Here is an 18981-nt window from a genome sequence, read left to right as displayed (position 1 = left end):
AGGTGCGTTCAGTCACCTAGTGAGGCGAAGTCCTGCGTTGTGAAGGACAGGTCCAGGGAGTTGGGTCTCTCGGGCCGGCGGGCTCTGGGCTGCCTGAGCAGGGCCTCGCCCCTCATGGTGACCGGAGCTTCCTCTGTGGCGCCAGACCCAGAGCCCGAGCTTTCTCCCGGCGGCGCCGTAGTTTCCCTGCTTCCTCCTTCTCCGCTCCCTTCCTCCTCTCCTCCATCGCTTTCTCCCTCACTCTCGCCGTCCCCCTGGCCGTGCCCGGTGTTGCTGTTGTTGTTGTTGGTGTTGGGTCGGGCCGAGCGGAGGGCGGCGACGCTCGAGGACGCGTCCCTCGGATCGGGCTGCTCTCGCTCTCGGCTCAGGAGCGGCTCGTGTTCGTCGGGGCTGGCTGTGATGACGCCGAGGCTCAGGCGGCTGTCGTCCGACCTCATGGCTCCCGACCCGTTCTGAGTTATGCTGGATCCTCCAAAACCCGTCGCTCCGCCCGCGGCCATGGATGACATACCAGCGTTGGCGTGACCGTTAACAGCGCCGTTAACGCCGCCGTTGACGTGCGTGTCTCGTAGAGCGGGTATGTTGTTTGTGCCCGCGCCCCGGTGAGCCTCGACAGCCGTGTTTGTGCCTGTTACTGCACCAATGTTCATCTTTGTTCCCTCCACCTGCCGCAGGTTGGACTTGCCTGAACGTCCAAACTTGAACCTGAGTGACGATGACGACGACTCCTTCTTGGTGGGCTTGGTGCGCAGGGGCAGACTGGACGGCCTCTTGGGCAGGTTCTGCTGCTTGGGCAGAGGGAAGATGGTGGTGGGCATGGCGGCGGCGGGGTCTGACGTGCCCGAGGCCTCGCTGGCCATCTTGATGAGCGGGTACAGGAGGCTGGAGCTGCCGGGGCTCAGCGGGTCCGGCGAGCAGAACTGCTTCTGTGAGTGCTCCATCAGGTTCTCGTCCGAGCTCTCCTTCAGGTTCTTGTCCACTTCTTTCGGGTCAAGCTTGGTGGTTTCCAGGTCTTCCTGGGTCAGGTGGAGGCAGACGGGGACCGTGGCCGCCCCCGCGGGTCCGTCCGACTCAGAGATTATAGTGGTGGTGGTGGTGGAGGCCGAGGGGCTTCCTCTCAGACCCATGCTGGTGCTGCTGCCCTCTGGGCTGGGGAGGCGGGCGTTGGCTTGCTGCTGCCGCTCCTGATTGATGGAGTTCCTGTTCCTCTCTCCGGTCCCGGTCACAGCTCTGCCACCCACAGAGCTGGTGGTGTCCGTCTGTGTGTTCTTGGCCACACCCTCATGCTCTTCGATGTAGGTGGATGGATGGTCTGTGTACGGGCCAGACTTTGGCGTCATACGATTTCTGATGTAAAAAAAACAAAAACAAAAACATCAAGAAGGAAACAGGAAAACGTTAAAGAAAAGGAGAGCACAATGGATCTAGTATCAGACAGACGTAGATGTGTGTTTACCTCTCATTGTGTAGCGTGGTGGACATGGGGTTGAGCGTGGGGCTGACGGACTTGGAGCGGTCCCATATGAGGAGCAGCTCTGCCAGTCGTTCCTCAGCACACTGCGCTGTGAGCCGGGCCTCAGCATCCTGGTCCCAGCAGTCCTCCATCGTCTCCTTCAGGGAGCGGACCGCCTGCCGACACACGGGGTTGCGGATGAGTCCACCTACCAGCACCTCTCGCCAACCAACATGTCACATCTCTATCCTGTTTAAAAGCTACACCATGCAACTTCTGGAAATCCGGGGGCTAGCTGTTTAGCATGCTAACATGACTTATCGTCGGCGTTTGTTTCCACCTCTGGAGACAGATGTTGGCGAGTAAAGGAATCAAGTTTGATGCTGAACTCGCAACGTTTCTTCCAGACTGGTGAGTAAACAGCTGCTAATGCTAACGTTAGCTCCTGTAAGATGACGAGTAATAGTGGTTTATTTTATAGTGTGATGTTCGGGCTGCACATGTTTCTCATGTTCTGTCTGACACAACATAATCTCTTCTGGTTTGAAGGTTCTTGGAAACACAGAGTTTGATACTGGTGAGCAACACGCAGGTGATTCATTCATCAAACAACCAAAGCGATCGGCCACGACCTGACAACGGGCGAGGAACAGGAGAGACACACGGAATATAAAGATTTGGTTTCAAGAAGAAAAGCAGCATCTGTGTTTCATTTTCATATTGGATGATGCTTTAACCGAAAACAGGCATTCAAGTCATCTGGACTGGACTTTTTCATATTGCAGGAAAAAATTGATCCATTTTGATGATGGCTGACATGAAGAATGCTGTTGTGATAAAACATTTTTCTTTGGAAGACAACCTGTTTCTCAGCTCAAAAGAATTTTGTTTGGGCTTTTGTTGGAGACAATTAAAGTATTTTTACAATGTAAAACGATGTTTTTCTTCTGGACTCGTCTCGTCATGGGAAAGCGTTGCTTTCTCGTGACTTTCAAGGCTCGAAAATGATCAAAAATATTTTTCTTTCCCCAATTTTCATGAGCGACGTAGACGAAGATGTTTGTCAGATTTCTGAAAATAACAACAGCTGTAGATCCTGTACGTGTTTCACAACCTGCTGGCTGTTTTCTTTCATTATTACAGTATCTTAAGACCCACTCTGCTCTTTCTCTCACACACACACATTTACCAAACTGTTCTCTTTCCAGGCCTCGGGGAATTTGGGCCGTTGCTTCTCCCTGGATACCAGGACCTGCATGTCCTCAAATGTTGGGTGGTTCCCTGCCTCCGCCTGAAAGGCCATCTGGTACTCTGGCACAGACTCTCCTGGAGGTAGAGCAGAGCCGGGAGAGGAAGGATGCGTCTTAGATATCATTCATGCAGCAGAAATATTGATTTCACTTATAACTGTGCTTTCTTCACAACAAACAGGAAACTTTGCGTCTCCACTATGATGAATGTGCATTTAATTGCAGCGAGCTGTACGAGGTATGGGAGGGGCTCGCTCTCGTGTTGCTGTTTGTGGTGTATTTAAAGAAGCGTAGCTCATTTGATCGCTGTGCTACAAGCGACATAATCTACCAACAGTTTTCATACAATCTTCTGTCTCCAGCGTCTGTGTGTCTCACCTGGGAAAAGGTCTGTGCATCTCATGAAGGTCTCCCAGTAAACCAGGCCCAGGGCGTACATATCCACCTGCTTCAGCGCCGACTCGCAGTCCCTCAGGTTCACCGCGCCCTCCAGCACCTCGGGGGCCATGTAGCGGATTGTCCCCACCTGGTCCACGGAGGAGGAATAAATGGAGGTGAAGCAAGACAAGGTGAGACAGGAAGAGAGTGAAGAAGAGAAGAAGGTGAGGAAAACCAAGGTTACAGTTGTCACTTTTAAAAAATGTAATTAAGCGTGTGAGTAAAAATAAACTGGGAGAAGATCTATTTTTGTTTGATTTCCCTGTTTTAACAGATAAAACCTAAACCTGTTCATACATATTCATATTGCAGAATGAATATGTTAATCCATTATTTTGCATAACTGCATAAATTATAATCTGTTTAAACAACCCATAATTTACACTTTTCCAGTATTTTATTCTAACTAGTAGTTTTACATCTGCTCTCTCACGTTTCTCTCTGGAGCTCGAGCAGGAAAAGGTTGTTTTGTGTCTGAGCCTCTCTTCTGATTGGCTGGCTGTTTCCTCAGTGACACTGAGGAGCTTCTGCTTCCTCCTGAACACTCACCTCACTTATAGCAGCGTTCTCCTCTTCCCCGTGGCGTGCCGGCCTGTTTCCCGTCAGCTTCATGGACAGGCCGAAATCGATGATGACACATGTGCCGTCAGCCTTGACGAGAATATTGCGGCTGTTCAGGTCCCTGTGGGACACCGCCGGCTTGTACAAGTCTTGATGGGAGGGAAACAAGAATGACACGGAGAAGATGAGGAGAAGACGCAGGGCAAAACATTAATCTTTCATTCACAATTTAAGCCTGTACATCGCTTCCTAGATACAGTGACCGCAGGCTGCTTTTGTGGTTTATGCTAATGAATGATAACATCCACAAAATCCCATCATATAGTTTTCCATTCCCCCTCATTACTCACTGTTCACTGGAACAAGCTGCACCGCCAACAGACACTCTAAACCCTCTAATCTAATCTACTACAATGGGATTAAGACCATATCACGGAGTAGCCTCTGTCTGCACTATCCCATTGTCCAGCAGAGGGAGCAGTGAGGCTGCAGGCCCCTGGAAGTTGTGGCAGCCACCATAGTTATGTGCTGCCTGCTAGTGATGTGCAGGAGGAGTGGGGGAGGATGTCCACTGTACCAAAGCCCAGGAGATTCTGCTGTTAGCAGCTACACACAGAGCTGACAAACACACTCTGCCATCACTTTATAGACTTGCAGCAGGAGAGGGAGCTGGAGGCCGCCGCTTATATTTGCCTCATACTTGCACAAACAGAATATCCCCTCTTCCTTCAGCAATCTACACTTCAGCGCTCCCCCCCCCCCCCCCCCCCCTCTCACTTCTGAGCCTGTTTGATGTGTATCTGTGCTGATGAAAGGAAAGCAGGGGTAGGGCCAAGTGCAACCGCGGAGCTGAGGGTTAGTGAAGTGAAAAAAAACAAACAGTGGAGGCTGCGTTTAGTTGTCTGACTGATTTCAGCGAGCCACAGGAATATTCACACGTCATCCGAGTCCCTATCTCGTTTGCACCTTGTTCCCCCTTCTTCGTCCCTCTCTCCGTTTTTCACTCTCTGAGGCTAGCTTGAGGCCAGTCTATAAATACCCTCGGCTGGGCGTGCACCCAGTGTGTATGCGTGTGTTAGGCGAAATGCAGGGATGCAAGGTGCTCCAAGCCAAACAGACCCACGTGGAGCTGCAGTGTGCAGGCAGTAAGACGGCTCAGCGAGGCAGTAAGACGGGATAGAGAGCGTGACACACACACACGCACTACTGAAAGCCTTTCTAAATAATCTGAGCCACAGACACAAAAAAGCTTCAACCATTTTCCACCACAATTCTTTGTATATGTTTGTGTTCCGGTAACAGATGGAAGCAGCAGCCTTGGAACCTGAGCTGAAGTAAACTGTGAGCAGTTATGTAATTAACTGTGTGTGTGTGTGTGTGTGTGTGTGTGTGTGTGTGTGTGTGTGTGTGTGTGTGTGTGTGTGTGTGTGTGTGTGTGTGTGTGTGTGTGTGTGTGGCCTCCAGCTCACCTCCTTTGAAGAGCTCCGTGTGCAGGTACGCCAGGCCACGGGTGACGGAGTGAGCGAGCCGGCAGCTGCTGACCCAGTCGTTGGTCTGGATGCTCAGGTAGCGGTTCAGAGAGCCCTGAGGAGGAAACGAGGAAAGGAGAGGAGACAGGAAAGGAAAGAAGGGAACACGGAGAAAATCAATCATAAGTATCACTTTCACAATCTGACAGAGAAGAAGAGACACAGATGAGGGGAGGAGAAAATCACTGACTCTTTTATCTGTTGTTTCAAGCACGAGTCAACAAAGTGATGTGTGTGTGAATGTGTGTGTGTGTGTGTGTGCGTCCGACCATTCATGTGAGGACAAGTGAGCCTGCGGCGCTCGATCCTGAGCGAGTGGCGGCCATTCGAAAGACGGATGAGGTGAATGATGAATGAAAACAGTATGAGCTCCAGTAGAGAGCACAGAGCAGCCAGCGGGCAACAATAGTTTAGGTCAAGTCAAAGTTGCAGAAGAAAATTGATGGTGATAAACTGGTGAAGTAACTCGTTCAGGGCAGAGCGGAGCCGGGTCGTAGAGGTGCTCCTCATTTCCTAACTCACAAACCAATAAGCAATAAGTGACATCTCAGTCCGCCTGTCAGCCCAAACCAAAGTCACTCCTAAGACAATTAGTGACAGATCTGTACAGCGGGTGACGAGCTGTCGGTTGGTCGTCATAACTTCCTTTAAAACCCTCGTTACCTGCTACACCTGTGTCGTCCTGTGCAACTCAAGCACCGGAGCGCTCGTCCATGTTTAACGCAGCCTCGGTGATGAGGACAAGTCTTTAGAGGTTTGCTTAAAGACACAACCATCGCCGACTCAAGTGACATCACTCGAGCTCACGCTCTCCACAGCTCCCTCTTGAGACACAAAGGGCTTTTGTCACATGTGCCATCGTCTGGAAACAGGTGTAACATTGGCGAAGGTCCTCTTGTGCCACCCAGTAACGTGCAAGCACCCACACTTCCGTGTTCAACTCCTCCTCACACACATCCACTTGTACCAGACGTTCACTAATTCTTTCATATTAAACTTCCATTGTGTCCTCCATCACTAAAACCCCAAGAAGGTCAGGTCTAACACTTCAGCACGAAAAAGATTATCCTCACATTATAACTTAAGAGCTTTAAAAAGGTTCACCTTGTGCTTTGATCTCCCCGAGGGGAAGCAGAGTTTCACAATAAAAGCGGCCTACAGAATATTTCATCACCACCCAGTTAAGGCTTTGTGGTTGAGATGAGTTGTGAAGCTTTCACAGGAGAAACGCATGAAATGTGAAATTCTGGTTTCAAGCGTTTGTTGTGAAGATGATGATGATGATGATGATGATGATGATCTCTTATGAGGAGCCTCAACAACAAAAATTATATTGGATATTATTAATTTCCTTCCTCAATTATCTCCATCAGCCTTGATAATCCGTTATTGGCCGGACCCTGACACACACACACACACACACACACACACACACACACACACACACACACACACACACACACACACACACACACACACACCCACCAAATATACACATACATGCGCGTGCACTTAATCTTTTCTCTCAAAATCAATCACAAGACAATTTGCACATCCGCTCCTAAAGAAAATTACATTAGATCTGTTCGTTTTCAATAAATTATATTATCATTTACTTGAATGCATTATGTGTCCCAGTCTCCTGGCCTGGCTTGCACCGCGTTCCCATGACAATGTGTATTAGAGTAATGGTTGTGATGCATAATGGGCACCTTTCATAGGCTGGCCGGGGGTCAGCTGACATGTAATTAGGAGGCTGAAGGCTCGGAGGGCAAGCGTATTCAGTTCTTAGGTATCCACATTAATATTGAAGAGTTCGTAGAGGCAGCTATCCGCGGTCAGCGTCGATGTTTTCCATCACTTCTCCAGCTGCATGTTAATTTATCTGTGGTAAAGGCTGAGACGGGTGAAATGATTATACTTTTAATTTGCGATGACTCTGCTCTGTGCGTGGTTGCTGTGCTCAGGTCTGCAAACTCCACCGGGATGACAAAGGTGACGGGTCTGACAACATAGATGGAGTAACTCAGTTTGTCTAAATTACGCTCCAGTGCATGATGTTTAGTGCTGAAATGATGATGTCGATTTAGGATTTGATCAATCGTTAGAAAATTACTTGCGGTTAATTCTGCTAATCATTTAATCGGATCAGTTTTATAGTAAACATGCCGAGTGTTTTCTGGCTTTTGCTTCTCAAATGTGCCACAGCTGGCAGCAAAATGACACCGACAGCAGTGCATGGCGTTGCATCATTTAATAATAGCCCAAACACACACCGCACGGTGTAAACAGAGGCAGTAGTTAAGGTACGGTGGCTGAGGTGTGTCATTCAGGGGAGAGACAGCTGCTGCTTTTCTACAGAGTTAAGAACTAGGATTTTACAAAGAAGGAAAAAAGACATGCACCAACATCGTGACGCATCATGTTCAGTGAATCAATTCAATGCTTTAATGGTAATGCTGGAAGGTAAGGTTACTGTGGATCAATTAAAGTCTCACGTCATGAAGTTTTCATGAAATCAAAGCCTGTTTCTATTATTCATGTTTGTTTTTTCATAAATAGCCGCTGAATGTAGTTACGTCTCTTTAGCAGCATCCACTGTTTTATTAATGCATGCATGTTAATTCATCACAGAGCTACGTCACTGTTTATAGTGTTTGCTTTCCTGCAGCTGTAGCACAGCTGGATTGAGTCACTGCTAATGCTAACTCAGCATTTTCCTACTGCTTCACATTTACTGTGAAGAGGTCACATGTATTCAACACAATGGTTAGCACAGACATTCACGGCCATTTTTAACTTACATGAGATTTTAAACAATAATACAGCAGCAGCTGTTTTTTAGTAAAGATAAAGTGGAGTAATGGCGTCCTGAGCAGACACACTAAGCCACACCCCCTCTGTATATGTTTTACTATGCTCTTTGTTTTGGTGGCTCGTGAGTTCCTCCTGTTCAACCACGTTTTTTGGCAAGAGAGATGAGACCAGAGCGCAGGTGGACTGACCACCGGCTTAAATCGCATTCAGCCGGTGGCCCCGTCAAATAATCCATAAAAGTTTTTAAAGCCTTTATCGGCTCCATCAGTGTTTTTACCGGAGATCCTGCTCTGGTTTTCTGAGAGGAGAACCCTGCCAGCTGCTCAAGAGTCCAGCTGGACTTTTTCTCTGTCCATGTGTCAGTAACTCGATGCTTCATAATGTCACACGTCTGTTTTCATTAGTGACGGCTACGGTAGCATTGGCAACGTCAGCTTACTTACTGTTACCCTTATCTTACATGTGTTCAGCAAATGTTGCTATCGCTAGCTGGCTAACTAACAGGGGTGGCCAACGAAGCATCTGTTTCGGTCTGAGATCCAGGTGTCCTAGTGCGACATTTAACGGCGGTGAATATCATATATCTAACCTTTAAATATTGCAGAAAGCAATATCAGCGACAAACTATCTGTCCTGAGTCCTGCCGTTGTGTGAGCACTTAATACTCATGGCATGATGGGAAAATAACCACGGATATTGTCGTCTCAATGTACACACACCTCAAGGTTAAAAGTCGGCACAGCCTCGGTACTCACATGTGGGTAGTAGTCCATGACCAGCAGGTACTCCGTGCGACCCTCTTGGCCCGTCCGCTCGTCAGCAGCCACAAACCGAGCGATGTTGTCGTGCTCCAGCAGCGGTAGCCGGTAGATGGAGCATTCGTTTAAGAAGTTCTGGCGGTTGGCTGCAGTGAACACCTTCACAGCGACGGGCCGTTCATCCAGCGAGCCACAGTACACAGTGCCGTATCTGCCACGTCCAATCAGCTGAAAAAGGTTGTGGAGGGATAGGACAAGACTATTAATAGACTTGTTTTGTAATTCTAAACCTTCAGCACTTGCTCGTCTAACAGGAAAACAAGGAATGAAATGATCATTTTGTTTGTGCCGCTTTGGAATGTCACAGAAATACTGACGAGTAAAGACACAGAGAGGCTGTTTGACAAAACACATAAAACACACAAAGAGGTGAACGAGCACAAATAAAGACAGCCGAGCAGGCAGGGAATAAACTAAATTACAGGCGAACAGCTGAGTTAAACAGTTAAAACGGCACTAAGTCAGGTCCAAATCATTCAATTAGTTTCCTGAATTAGCCAGAGCACAGCGTGCCGTTAAGGTCAAAAAACACTCCGCTTGAAAAGTCATCTGCACAGGAGCAAGAGATGAATTCATTTATTTCTGTGCAATTTCTACTTCCACATCTGCAACAGAAAAAAAAAAAAACACATTAATGTCTGGCTATAAAATATACTGTGAAAGAAGTGGATGGCTGTTTTGTCTGGGAGTGCCCCTCCCTCCCCCTCTGCAATGAGTTAGATGTGAAAGAACGTGTGCCTGCATTTGATAAGGTACAAGGACGGCGTTCTGAATTCAACTCCTGCCTGAAAAGATATCACCCTCTGTGCCCTGTTTTGAAACGCAACAAAAAGATGTCAGGAGAGGAGGAGGAAAACATCGCTGCATCTCGGTAGTTGTTTCATTATGTTCAGCGCCGATTGGCCGGCTGCCTCTCCTCCGTCTCGTGAAGATGCACGGCCGAAGCGCCGGTGCCTGACACGGCAAACATTTCACAGCGCAGTCATCCTGCCGCTCCATTTGCAAAGATTTATTGTTCGTGTTAAAGCAGCTGATATTTTAAAAGCATACGGTAGTTTTCGGTGTATTCCTGACAGACACTGATTTCACCTCGCATGCAGTCTGATAACCAACGTGCAGAGACTTGAAAATTGCTGGAGACAGACAAGACAAGTCAGTGTTTAGCTCTGATGTTGTCAGTCATGTTATTGTTGGGTGGTAAAGCAGCTGAAAGCAACGATGCGTTCGATAACAACAGAAAAAAAACAGCATGATCCCTGAGAAATAAACATGTAGAGCTTGGCTGTTTAAAGATGACACAGCTGTCAAACGTGTGTATTATGTCTTATATGCCTCAGCCACTTTCCCCAGCTCCCTTCAAGAATGCGAACAAAGTTATTTCTTCCACACATTTCATTTGCAAGTCTTTCCATTTGGAGTTAATTAAGCTGTCATCTTTTAATTACTGCTTCTCTTATTATCATGAACAGGTGAGAATCTTTCTTCTTGATCTCTTCTGGTAATTTCCCAACAAGTGAGGTTTTCTTGAATCAAAGTCAAATGAGTGAATTTCTTTAGAAGTTCACTTATTTTTATTTTCACTTCCACGTTCCTCGTTATTTTGTGAAAAAAAAAAAAAATGAAGGGAAAATTCCCAACTGTCTATTATGAGTGTGGACAACACTAACTTTGCACTGAGCACCTCTGTTGTAACAACGACTCCAGCGAAACGACACTTGGGCAAAGCTCTTAAAGCTTTTAGTTTCACATAAATCATTCAAACTCTTTTCCTGTGTATGTGTTGTTGTTGATTTAAAGCACCTTTGAAAGGTGCAACAAGCCTTTAAGTTTATTGCATGTCAAACTGTACAAGATGGAATCTAATACAACCTTGTTCATACTGCGATATCAATAAACTTTCACCACAGACCTAAAACCTGGAAGTGTAAATGGGCCTTTACTACGCGTCTGTGCTGGAGAAGTAGCAGCTAACGGCAGAAGATTTGTTTACAAGTTTCAAGAAAACTAGGTGCAATAGCTGCTTATCCAATGGACTATTTGAGGAAAGTCATGAGTTGTTTCACTTTGATGGCCGGCCAGATTTACTGGACCAGATGTCACGCAGAGGTAGAAAGACATGAAGTCCCACCAGACAGCAGGACTCCCACAGCAGCCAGCTGTTTGCAGAGGTTTGGCCAAATTGAAAGTGAAGGTAGTAAATACAACAAACGGACTAAAATGTTACTGCAATTTGATTCAAGAAAAGTGAAAGTGAAAGTGAAAAGAATCCGGCCTCAACAACAGGACAATGATCCAAAGTAGATCTAAAAAAATCCCCCAGGAGCCGAGTCCAGAAACACAAGCTGCAGCTTCTGGAACGATCCCTCACACTTCCCCGACTCCAACATCCTTGAAGATCTGCGGTTAGATCTGAAACATGCTGCGTGTGCAAGACGGCCTAAAAATATCTCCGAACTTGAAGTGATCCGCAAGGAGGAGCGGGAGAAAATAGAAAAAGACTTTGAGCGGGATACAAAAAGCATTTGCCGCTCGGATTAATATTGCTGCCTTGGAGACTGTGTTTCACCTCCACTGAACCAAACAGTCAGCAACAAACATAAACACTCATACAGAGACATTTCTGGACATGTAGATGGAATAAATGTTGATTTTTACTGGAGATAAATAGGTAGTTTTCAAGCTAAGGGGTCGTATAATTAGGAGGCTCATGCTGATTACTCTAATGTCAGGGTTCCCGCTCTTTTCTTGAGATCATTTTCAGTGACGATCTCGCTCATGTGACAGACGGGAATCCAAACACCGACATGTTCCCATCTGTGGAAGTCTGGTTTGATTCTACAGTCTATACTTATTCATGAAATCCTCTCTTACATGCTTAATTAATTATGAAATTATGACAAATTGATCGCAAGTACTTTGTCGCTTAAATAAATAAAATGTATGATTATTAATTTATAACCTGACTCACTTTTTTCTAACGAATTATATTAACCTCCTGCCTGAACACCAATAACTAAACAGTAGTAATATTATCTTGTACAGACAGAACTGTAATATTAATGTAATAACTTTTCTTTTTCTTTCAGAAAAGTTCAATCGTACTTCCATCGTGTCGTCTCTTGTGGCGCCGGGTTGATTCATTTCTCCTGCTCCTCCTGTAATCCCTTCACCCTGCACACATCGTCACTGAGGCTGCATATCACCCAGACTCCTCCGACTTCCTCTCACAATATGAGCTCTGCCGCTGCCGTATCAGGTTCCCAGGATCCCGTATCAGAGTAAGCAAATTCCTATTTTTGTGTGCCCAGACGTGTCACTTAATGCGTCCTGCCACGATCGGATGATAAAAGTCACATTGAAACGACAAATGTAACCGTAACCCTTGATGTATTTTGGGTGTACTTTTTTTTTTTTCCTGCCTCTTTGCCTTTGGTTTCTCCTTTCTGTTTGTAACTCGTTTCCCTCCCTGACACGCTCCCCGCCTCCCGCCGCGTAGAGACGCAGAGGCCGGTGAGAACGCAGCGACGATACAGGCGCTCATCTGCTAGACCGCAGGATTTGGGGGAATAGATGATGTAGTGAGCCACGCTGTTAAGAGGGATTTATTTTTTGGATGGCTTAATGCCATTTTCACATAACCAAGTATACATCACCACCATTACTAACGAGAACCTAAACAATGCACCCGTGTGGAACTGTTGCGGAAATGTTCCTAAATCTTAAATCAGTGAAGCTGCTGCGGCACCGGCTCCCTATTGGCTCTGGTGGTGGCTCTACACCACCACGCTGAATTATTGGGCTCCTTCCTGGGGAAAACAAACTGAATCAGGTGACGGTTGAGCACAAAACTAAAACTATTTCAAGTGAGACGCAGAGAAAAGAGATGGAGAGAGGGAGAGAAACAGCGGTGTGGATACTGACCTCCAGCAGTTTGAGATTGTCTAGGTCCAGAGAGCTCTCAGAGCCAGCAGCCTCCATCATATTCAGGTTGTGAAGGCCTTGCTTACCATCTCCTGTTAACAAAGAAATTCAGACCAAATTCAAAAACACGTATGAACCAAGATGCATTTAAACAAAAGATCATCTTATATTCCATTTATTGAAGTAATTGCAATTCTACCAAAAACATTTAAACAGCCTTGAATAATGAATGTCCTCTGCTCTTCCTCACAGCGTGGCGCCATGGTAACTCACCGTGCGTCATGCGGTAACCAAAGAAGGCTGCTACAGCAACCACAGCCATCACGGAGACTGTTGCCAGGGCGATAATTACCGTCTCTTCGTAGCGCAGCGGGCGAGGGTCTGCAAAGGGGGGGACACAAGGCACAAATCAAACTGCGACCTTTATGAAGGAGGAGCACATGAAACCATGCACCGGCCTCAGAGGGACACCACACACTGGAGCCGTCCTCCATACTGTGAGTGGCCAGTTTATTAGGTACACCTGAACAATCTGATGCAATCCAGAGCAACAGATCTGCTACACACACACACGCACACACACACACTGTCTATTAAAGTCTCATGTAGAGGTTGTGCCACTGTAAAGTTAAAGGTGGATCACAACATCAGCTGAAAACCATCCAACAATCATCAATTATTAATTCATGATTTCATCTGAAATAGGAAAAGTGATATAAGGATGACGAGCTTGTTAAGATTTTTAGCCGTTAGCTTGTTTTATTTTGAAAGTATTGTTGAATTGGGTTTACGCAGATTATTTTATTTTTGTAGCCTGTGATTACGTTGCTCCCGTCATGTGATGTTTAAAGGCAGCCTGTGATGTCGTTGGCCGCTAGTGGCGCTGCGCAGCCATGTTTTCACAGAGCCCTGTTTTGTTTGTGCACTGCTACACAAAGCTGATTATTAGCAAGTAAACACACTCAGCCCAAGGACACACACAGGTTTTGTTTTGGTGAGTAACTCTGACTGTAAACTTTGTTTGTTTACAAGACGACTCTACAGGGAACTTTAATCCTCACAGGGAGCCACGCTATAAGCATCTTGACCTTTTGGCTCTGTCTGTACATGCTGTTAGTGTACCACTCTTTACGTTTTTTATTGCGCATATTTACAATTTTCAGAGTCAGTCTGGGGGGAAATACTGAAACATCTTCCACTTAGAGAAATAATAGGGGTTATTTGAGGCTGGGTTTTGTGAGGTGCTGATCTAAACTCGGTGTATTACCTGCAGCAGATTCAGATCAGCTCTCGGTTTAGAGAAGCAGCAGGACGGGGCAGAAGCTGAGCGATGTGCTGCTGTGGACAAGGGCCGTCCGCAAAACTGTGCTTTAGCCACTTTAAAAAAATGCCCACAGAATAAAAAGCCAACATCAAAACCAAGTGTGCAACTTAATTTAGAATATTTCAACGGAATAATAAAGTGGTGAAAACATTCAAAATGAATCGTAAACTCCTAAGCTGCTGTCCGCAGCGCTCCCGGCTGCTGATCTGAATCTACACTGACTATAGATAAGTACCTCACACAGCCCCACGTTAAATAACCTGAACTATCACTTCAAGGCTAAACTACTTAATTAAAAAGAATGTGTTTTAAAATGACTGCTACTGCTCAGGTAGCACCTCGTCCTCACAGGTCTAAGATTAGCAAGCGGGCACAGTTAGTTTTTCCTTCCCAGATGGCGGGTCAATAATCTCAGACGACGTTGACATTTTAATGTATTGGGTGTTCCAGTATGATCAAGCATGTTGGAAACTGCACGAGGGGGGGCAATCAATTATGCCAAACAACCATGAAGCATGGACAACAGAGTGGAATAGCAGCGCAGGAAGGCAGAAACAGAGGATGAATGGGAAGTAAATGGAGGGAGCAAATGAGAAAAAAGAAAAAGAAGAGAGCAGTGGAGAGCTGGTCAGATGAATGTGATTACAGTAGCAGGTTGGAGCAGTTAGCTGAGGTGGCTGCAGTTTCAGCTGTCTGCTATTGTGATTAATGAAACTGCATCTTCTATAAGTGCTTGAGACAAACACAAACACACACACACACACACACACACACACACACACACACACATATATATCTTGAATATACCAACACTGGCCCTGCTGTCATATACCTCTATTCTTTACTCTGCAGAAACACAGTGAAGAAGTCCAGAGCAATTTGCCGGATACATACACAAACACTGTTACATCAGTCAACGCACTGGTGCTGCTGTGAGTAACCAGCTTTATTAATAATTGATGGCTGCAAGAGCCTGAGGGCGGCTTTGAGTGACATATAAGCATGAGCACGCACACACACACACACACACACAGGGATCCACAGGGCTCCCCTGAAATGCCAAGGTCAACGAGTTCATAATCAACAAAAGGGTGGTACAGGAAGCCAACTGACAAACACACACACACACACACACACACACACTGAAGTGACCAAACAACACACAAGCCAGCTGCTTAAAACCTCCACACTATTACACACTGTTACCTTTTTATATCACCAACAAAATCATTTCTCAAATATTCAAAGTAAGATCATATTTCCATTTTAAGCTTCTTTACTCTAAATATTGTCAAGAATGAACAGAAGTAACAACTATTTATAAAAAATTGAAATGTCCCCTGTGGAGTTTTTCACTGGCAGTGTTATGGAGCATTATTCACCTCATTTTGTTTGTTTGCATGATTTAAAATATGTTGTTTGTTTTTCTAATATTCTATGAGGAAGTTAATCCGTTCAACACAATCGTTAGACCTTAAGGACAAACACAGAACACTGACTGAAACGTGGCTAATGGTTATTTGCAAGAAAATTCCACAGAAGTGCCTTTAAAATAAGCTCCGCCTCCACCAGCTCCTTTAAAGAGCTGCTGATATTCAGAGGAAGGGAAGTGTCTGTGCCTGTGAGGTGTATCGTCGTCTGTGTTTCTTGGCTTGAGATCACTCCGGGAGCCAAGTGACTCAAACCAGTTCTACCTCTATTAATACTGGCACTAATTCTGCTCTGTCAGGAATTAACAATGAAAATCAAAAATAGGACTCTGAGTGAAAGTACAACCCAAACTCGAATCTCGCCGATTAATCAAACTTCCTTCAAACCACCAGATGGTTTTATTCACTAACTTTCTCCGGTCTTTGTCTCTTCATCTGTCGACTCAGTGAACAGTCACCGACACGCCCGCAGACACTCAGATAGAGCAGACGCCTTGTAATCCGTGGAATGCGGAGAGACGACATGGAGGGTAGAGAGCGTGTTTATGTGTGGGCAGGAGAGATGATGAGCTGCCGCCGCTGTGCCCCCCCCCCCTTCCCCACAACATACATTTCTTTCATCCACAGCTAAACGTTAAGAGCGAGGAACAATTAACAATACATCTGTTTTCCTTGTTTGACACCTTAGGAAGAACTCACCAAGACACTTAGAAACACACGACAGATGGGCACCGACACAAACAGAATTCAGAACCAAGCGCTCTCACAGCCCGTCAGTGGATGCAGTCTATACCAGCTCTGAGGGAAAGACGCACTCAGAGCTTATCTGTGTGTGAATGCAAACCATTTCATCTATACAATTCACAGTTGTCAATGTTCACAATAGATGGCAATCACAAAGCTCAGATCTAAGCCTAGCAGCTGAATGATGAAGCAAGGAGGAGGAGGAGGAGGAGAGAGAAAGTAGGTGCAGGTACTTCAACAGCTCTGACGATTTCAAACATCCATTCATTCTTTTCTGTTAATAGCTTTGTGTTTCGGTACTGTGTGGGCCTGCATTTGTTTTCTCCTATTCTTTTTTTTATTAGACATTTTTCTTTTATTGACTCCCTCCGCCTGAGGTACCCGATCGTATGAGACATGACTGTAACTCTGATACGAATGTTAGAATCTCTCCGCTCCACAAAACTGCTCCATGAAGGCTAAATATAGTGACCCGAGTCAATTTAGTCTGTAATAAATTTAATATAAAACCATCAATGCAAATTCATACAAGCAGCGTGAGTTATTTTCCTAACCCAAGCAGACTCTCAATCACAGAAAGCACAGCTACCTTCTATATTTACAGGAGTTTATTCCTGCAGCTGAAACGACCTGATGTCACATGTCATCAGTGGTTAAGTGATTTCCCTCAGTGCCTCTATTTTCAAAAAATACATTCACAAAACCATGAAAGCATAAGCGTACACTGAGATCTGGTTTATGAAATCTACCTGTCTGACTTGCTTTTGAAGGTTATAAAAAAATAAAGGAAGCTGCATCAGGAAGAGATTGAAAGAAACGCATGTTGGATATCAACTATTGTATGACTGTGAAAATGTGACTGTCCTTACAGATGGGCTGTGCAGTGGTGGGGCTGGGCAGCGGGAAGTCCTCCGTGAAGTTGACGTTGCACATGTCGCTCCCGCAGCAGCAGAAGTGGTACGTCCCGTTCTGGATCTGCGGCGGGAGGTTGGTCACCACGCAGCGGTCGTCGCGGCAACCCTGGTGGTCGCCCAGGTGAGTCCAGCATCCTGACAGAGAGGGGGCGACGGAGGAAGAGTGAGGACGTTACTAGGTGAATCACAGGTGTTTACGCCAAAAGACTCATAGCCAGAGTGTTAACCCTGTTTCTAGCAAATTCAAAAAGATGTTTGTACCTGAGAGAATCATCATTTCTCTCAGTATGTATTAATATATAAATCTGACACCGTCTGCCCCGTCGTACCTTGTTTGACCAGTCGCACTTCGCCCGGAGGACTTTTCTCCCACAGGCCAAAACAGTGGCTGCCCTTGGCGCACCGGATGGTGGTGTTCTCTGGGGAGACGCGGCCTTCCCCCCCGGCCACCCGCTCCACCTCCCACTGCTGCTGCTGGTCTGTGAAGGCACACTCCCTCTCCTCGCCCTGCGCCGCTGTAGACAGATAACAGAGGGAAAGATTAACTTATATCAGTTCATCTCTTAATCAATTATTGCCCTAATAAACCAAATGCACATGCACACATATTTAAACTTTATAATTTTATTAAAAACATACATGTACACACATTTCCTGCCTGATACTCGTCTGTCTATACAGGAAGAATCCACAGATGAAAAATAGCTGTCTGCCTGCAAAGTCTGCTGCCTCTCACAAACTAAAAGATCAATAGAAATACCAATTTATACTGTAGCCTGAAGGACATAACGCAAACACATACAGAGGCAGAGGGAAAGTGGGCATTAGTGTTCAAAACAGTTCAATTAAAAACATAAATCAAAACTGAAAACACGCACATTAAAGCTCTCGCCTTCAACTTAATGAATTCCACTGATTTATGACTCATGGCCAAAGTTTGTTTTCTAATTGTTTACAGAAATACGGATGAACTTCAGACGTTGTCAAGTGGTGTTCTGAGACTGTTTTCTTGTGAGAGAAACAGTTAGTGCCAATGTCAGACCATGTGTTTGTGTACATGACCTGCATTGTGGGTAATTTCAGATAAGGAAGACATGACGTGCCAGTTTGTTTCCCTTTACCCAGCTCCTCCCTTTCCTCTATCCGGGAAGGGAGGGTGGGGGATTGAGGGTGTGGAGTCTGCTCTGGAGGGGGGCGGGAGGAGGGTGGCTGTGCTCTGCCCAAGGTCAAGTTAGCCTGTGTGGGCAGAGGGTGACGCGATGAAGCGTTAGCGCTGCTGGGCACGGCGCCAACTTTCCTCCTCTGCTCCCAACCGCAGATAAAGCTATCAACCCTGGCCTACTGTGGGCCTCGGCTGCCCTCAACCTGTGGGCCTTTACTGCCTACTGTTCTGTGGGACTGCCGTTGCCAACAGAGGGAGGCAGGCTGTGTACACACAGAGTGGGAAAGGAGTTCAAACTACGGGTTAAAAATGTGGAGGAATTTTCATTTTGATGAGGAAACTGAATTTCAATGAGCTTGCGACGGCACGGCCGGGGTTGGCCGTTAGATTCCCGGCGGGGCAGACGATCCTGCGCTTGCATTTATTTCCAGCACATTAACAAGCTCGGGGTTGAAATGACCACCAAACGCTGCACACTACAAACTGTTCGCTGATATATTATGCTATATTACACATGCTATCATCTTGTGCACAAGTTCAATCATACCTCCCACCTTCTACTGAAACAAATCCTATTTAAAAACAACACTATCCCCACCCTTTACATGAAATGCAACAAA

The 18981-nt window shown here is 46.1% G+C and overlaps 1 protein-coding gene and 1 long non-coding RNA gene across 3 annotated transcripts in view; one reads left to right on the top strand and one right to left on the bottom strand.

Annotated features, from left to right (window-relative positions):
- LOC130165330 (bone morphogenetic protein receptor type-2-like) overlaps positions 1-18981 on the bottom strand; it is a 32529-nt gene that overhangs the window by 2081 nt on the left and 11467 nt on the right. The window contains exons 2-12 of the mRNA XM_056370521.1: positions 17529-17714; positions 17155-17334; positions 13061-13168; positions 12788-12879; positions 8804-9034; positions 5172-5286; positions 3691-3851; positions 3082-3229; positions 2643-2779; positions 1457-1629; positions 17-1347 (exon numbers count right to left, since the gene is read on the bottom strand). Of these exons, the coding sequence (XP_056226496.1) occupies positions 17-1347; positions 1457-1629; positions 2643-2779; positions 3082-3229; positions 3691-3851; positions 5172-5286; positions 8804-9034; positions 12788-12879; positions 13061-13168; positions 17155-17334; positions 17529-17714 (2862 nt within the window). The remainder of the gene's footprint in view (positions 1-16; positions 1348-1456; positions 1630-2642; positions 2780-3081; positions 3230-3690; positions 3852-5171; positions 5287-8803; positions 9035-12787; positions 12880-13060; positions 13169-17154; positions 17335-17528; positions 17715-18981) is intronic.
- Positions 9055-17296, top strand: LOC130165332 (uncharacterized). 2 transcript variants are annotated; one of them, XR_008826780.1, is made up of 3 exons: positions 9055-12144; positions 13040-13284; positions 17157-17291. It is a non-coding gene; the product is annotated as an uncharacterized LOC130165332 (long non-coding RNA). The 2 variants fall into 2 exon arrangements; XR_008826781.1 differs by lacking the exon at positions 9055-12144 and adding an exon at positions 14964-15043 and having other exon boundaries at positions 13161-13284; positions 17157-17296.

This window comes from Seriola aureovittata, chromosome 24 (genome assembly GCF_021018895.1).
Source record: "Seriola aureovittata isolate HTS-2021-v1 ecotype China chromosome 24, ASM2101889v1, whole genome shotgun sequence".
NCBI classification, from domain to species: Eukaryota; Metazoa; Chordata; class Actinopteri; order Carangiformes; family Carangidae; genus Seriola; species Seriola aureovittata.
The sequence above is the reverse complement of the archived record's forward strand: the minus strand, read 5'-3'. Positions and strand labels throughout refer to the sequence as shown.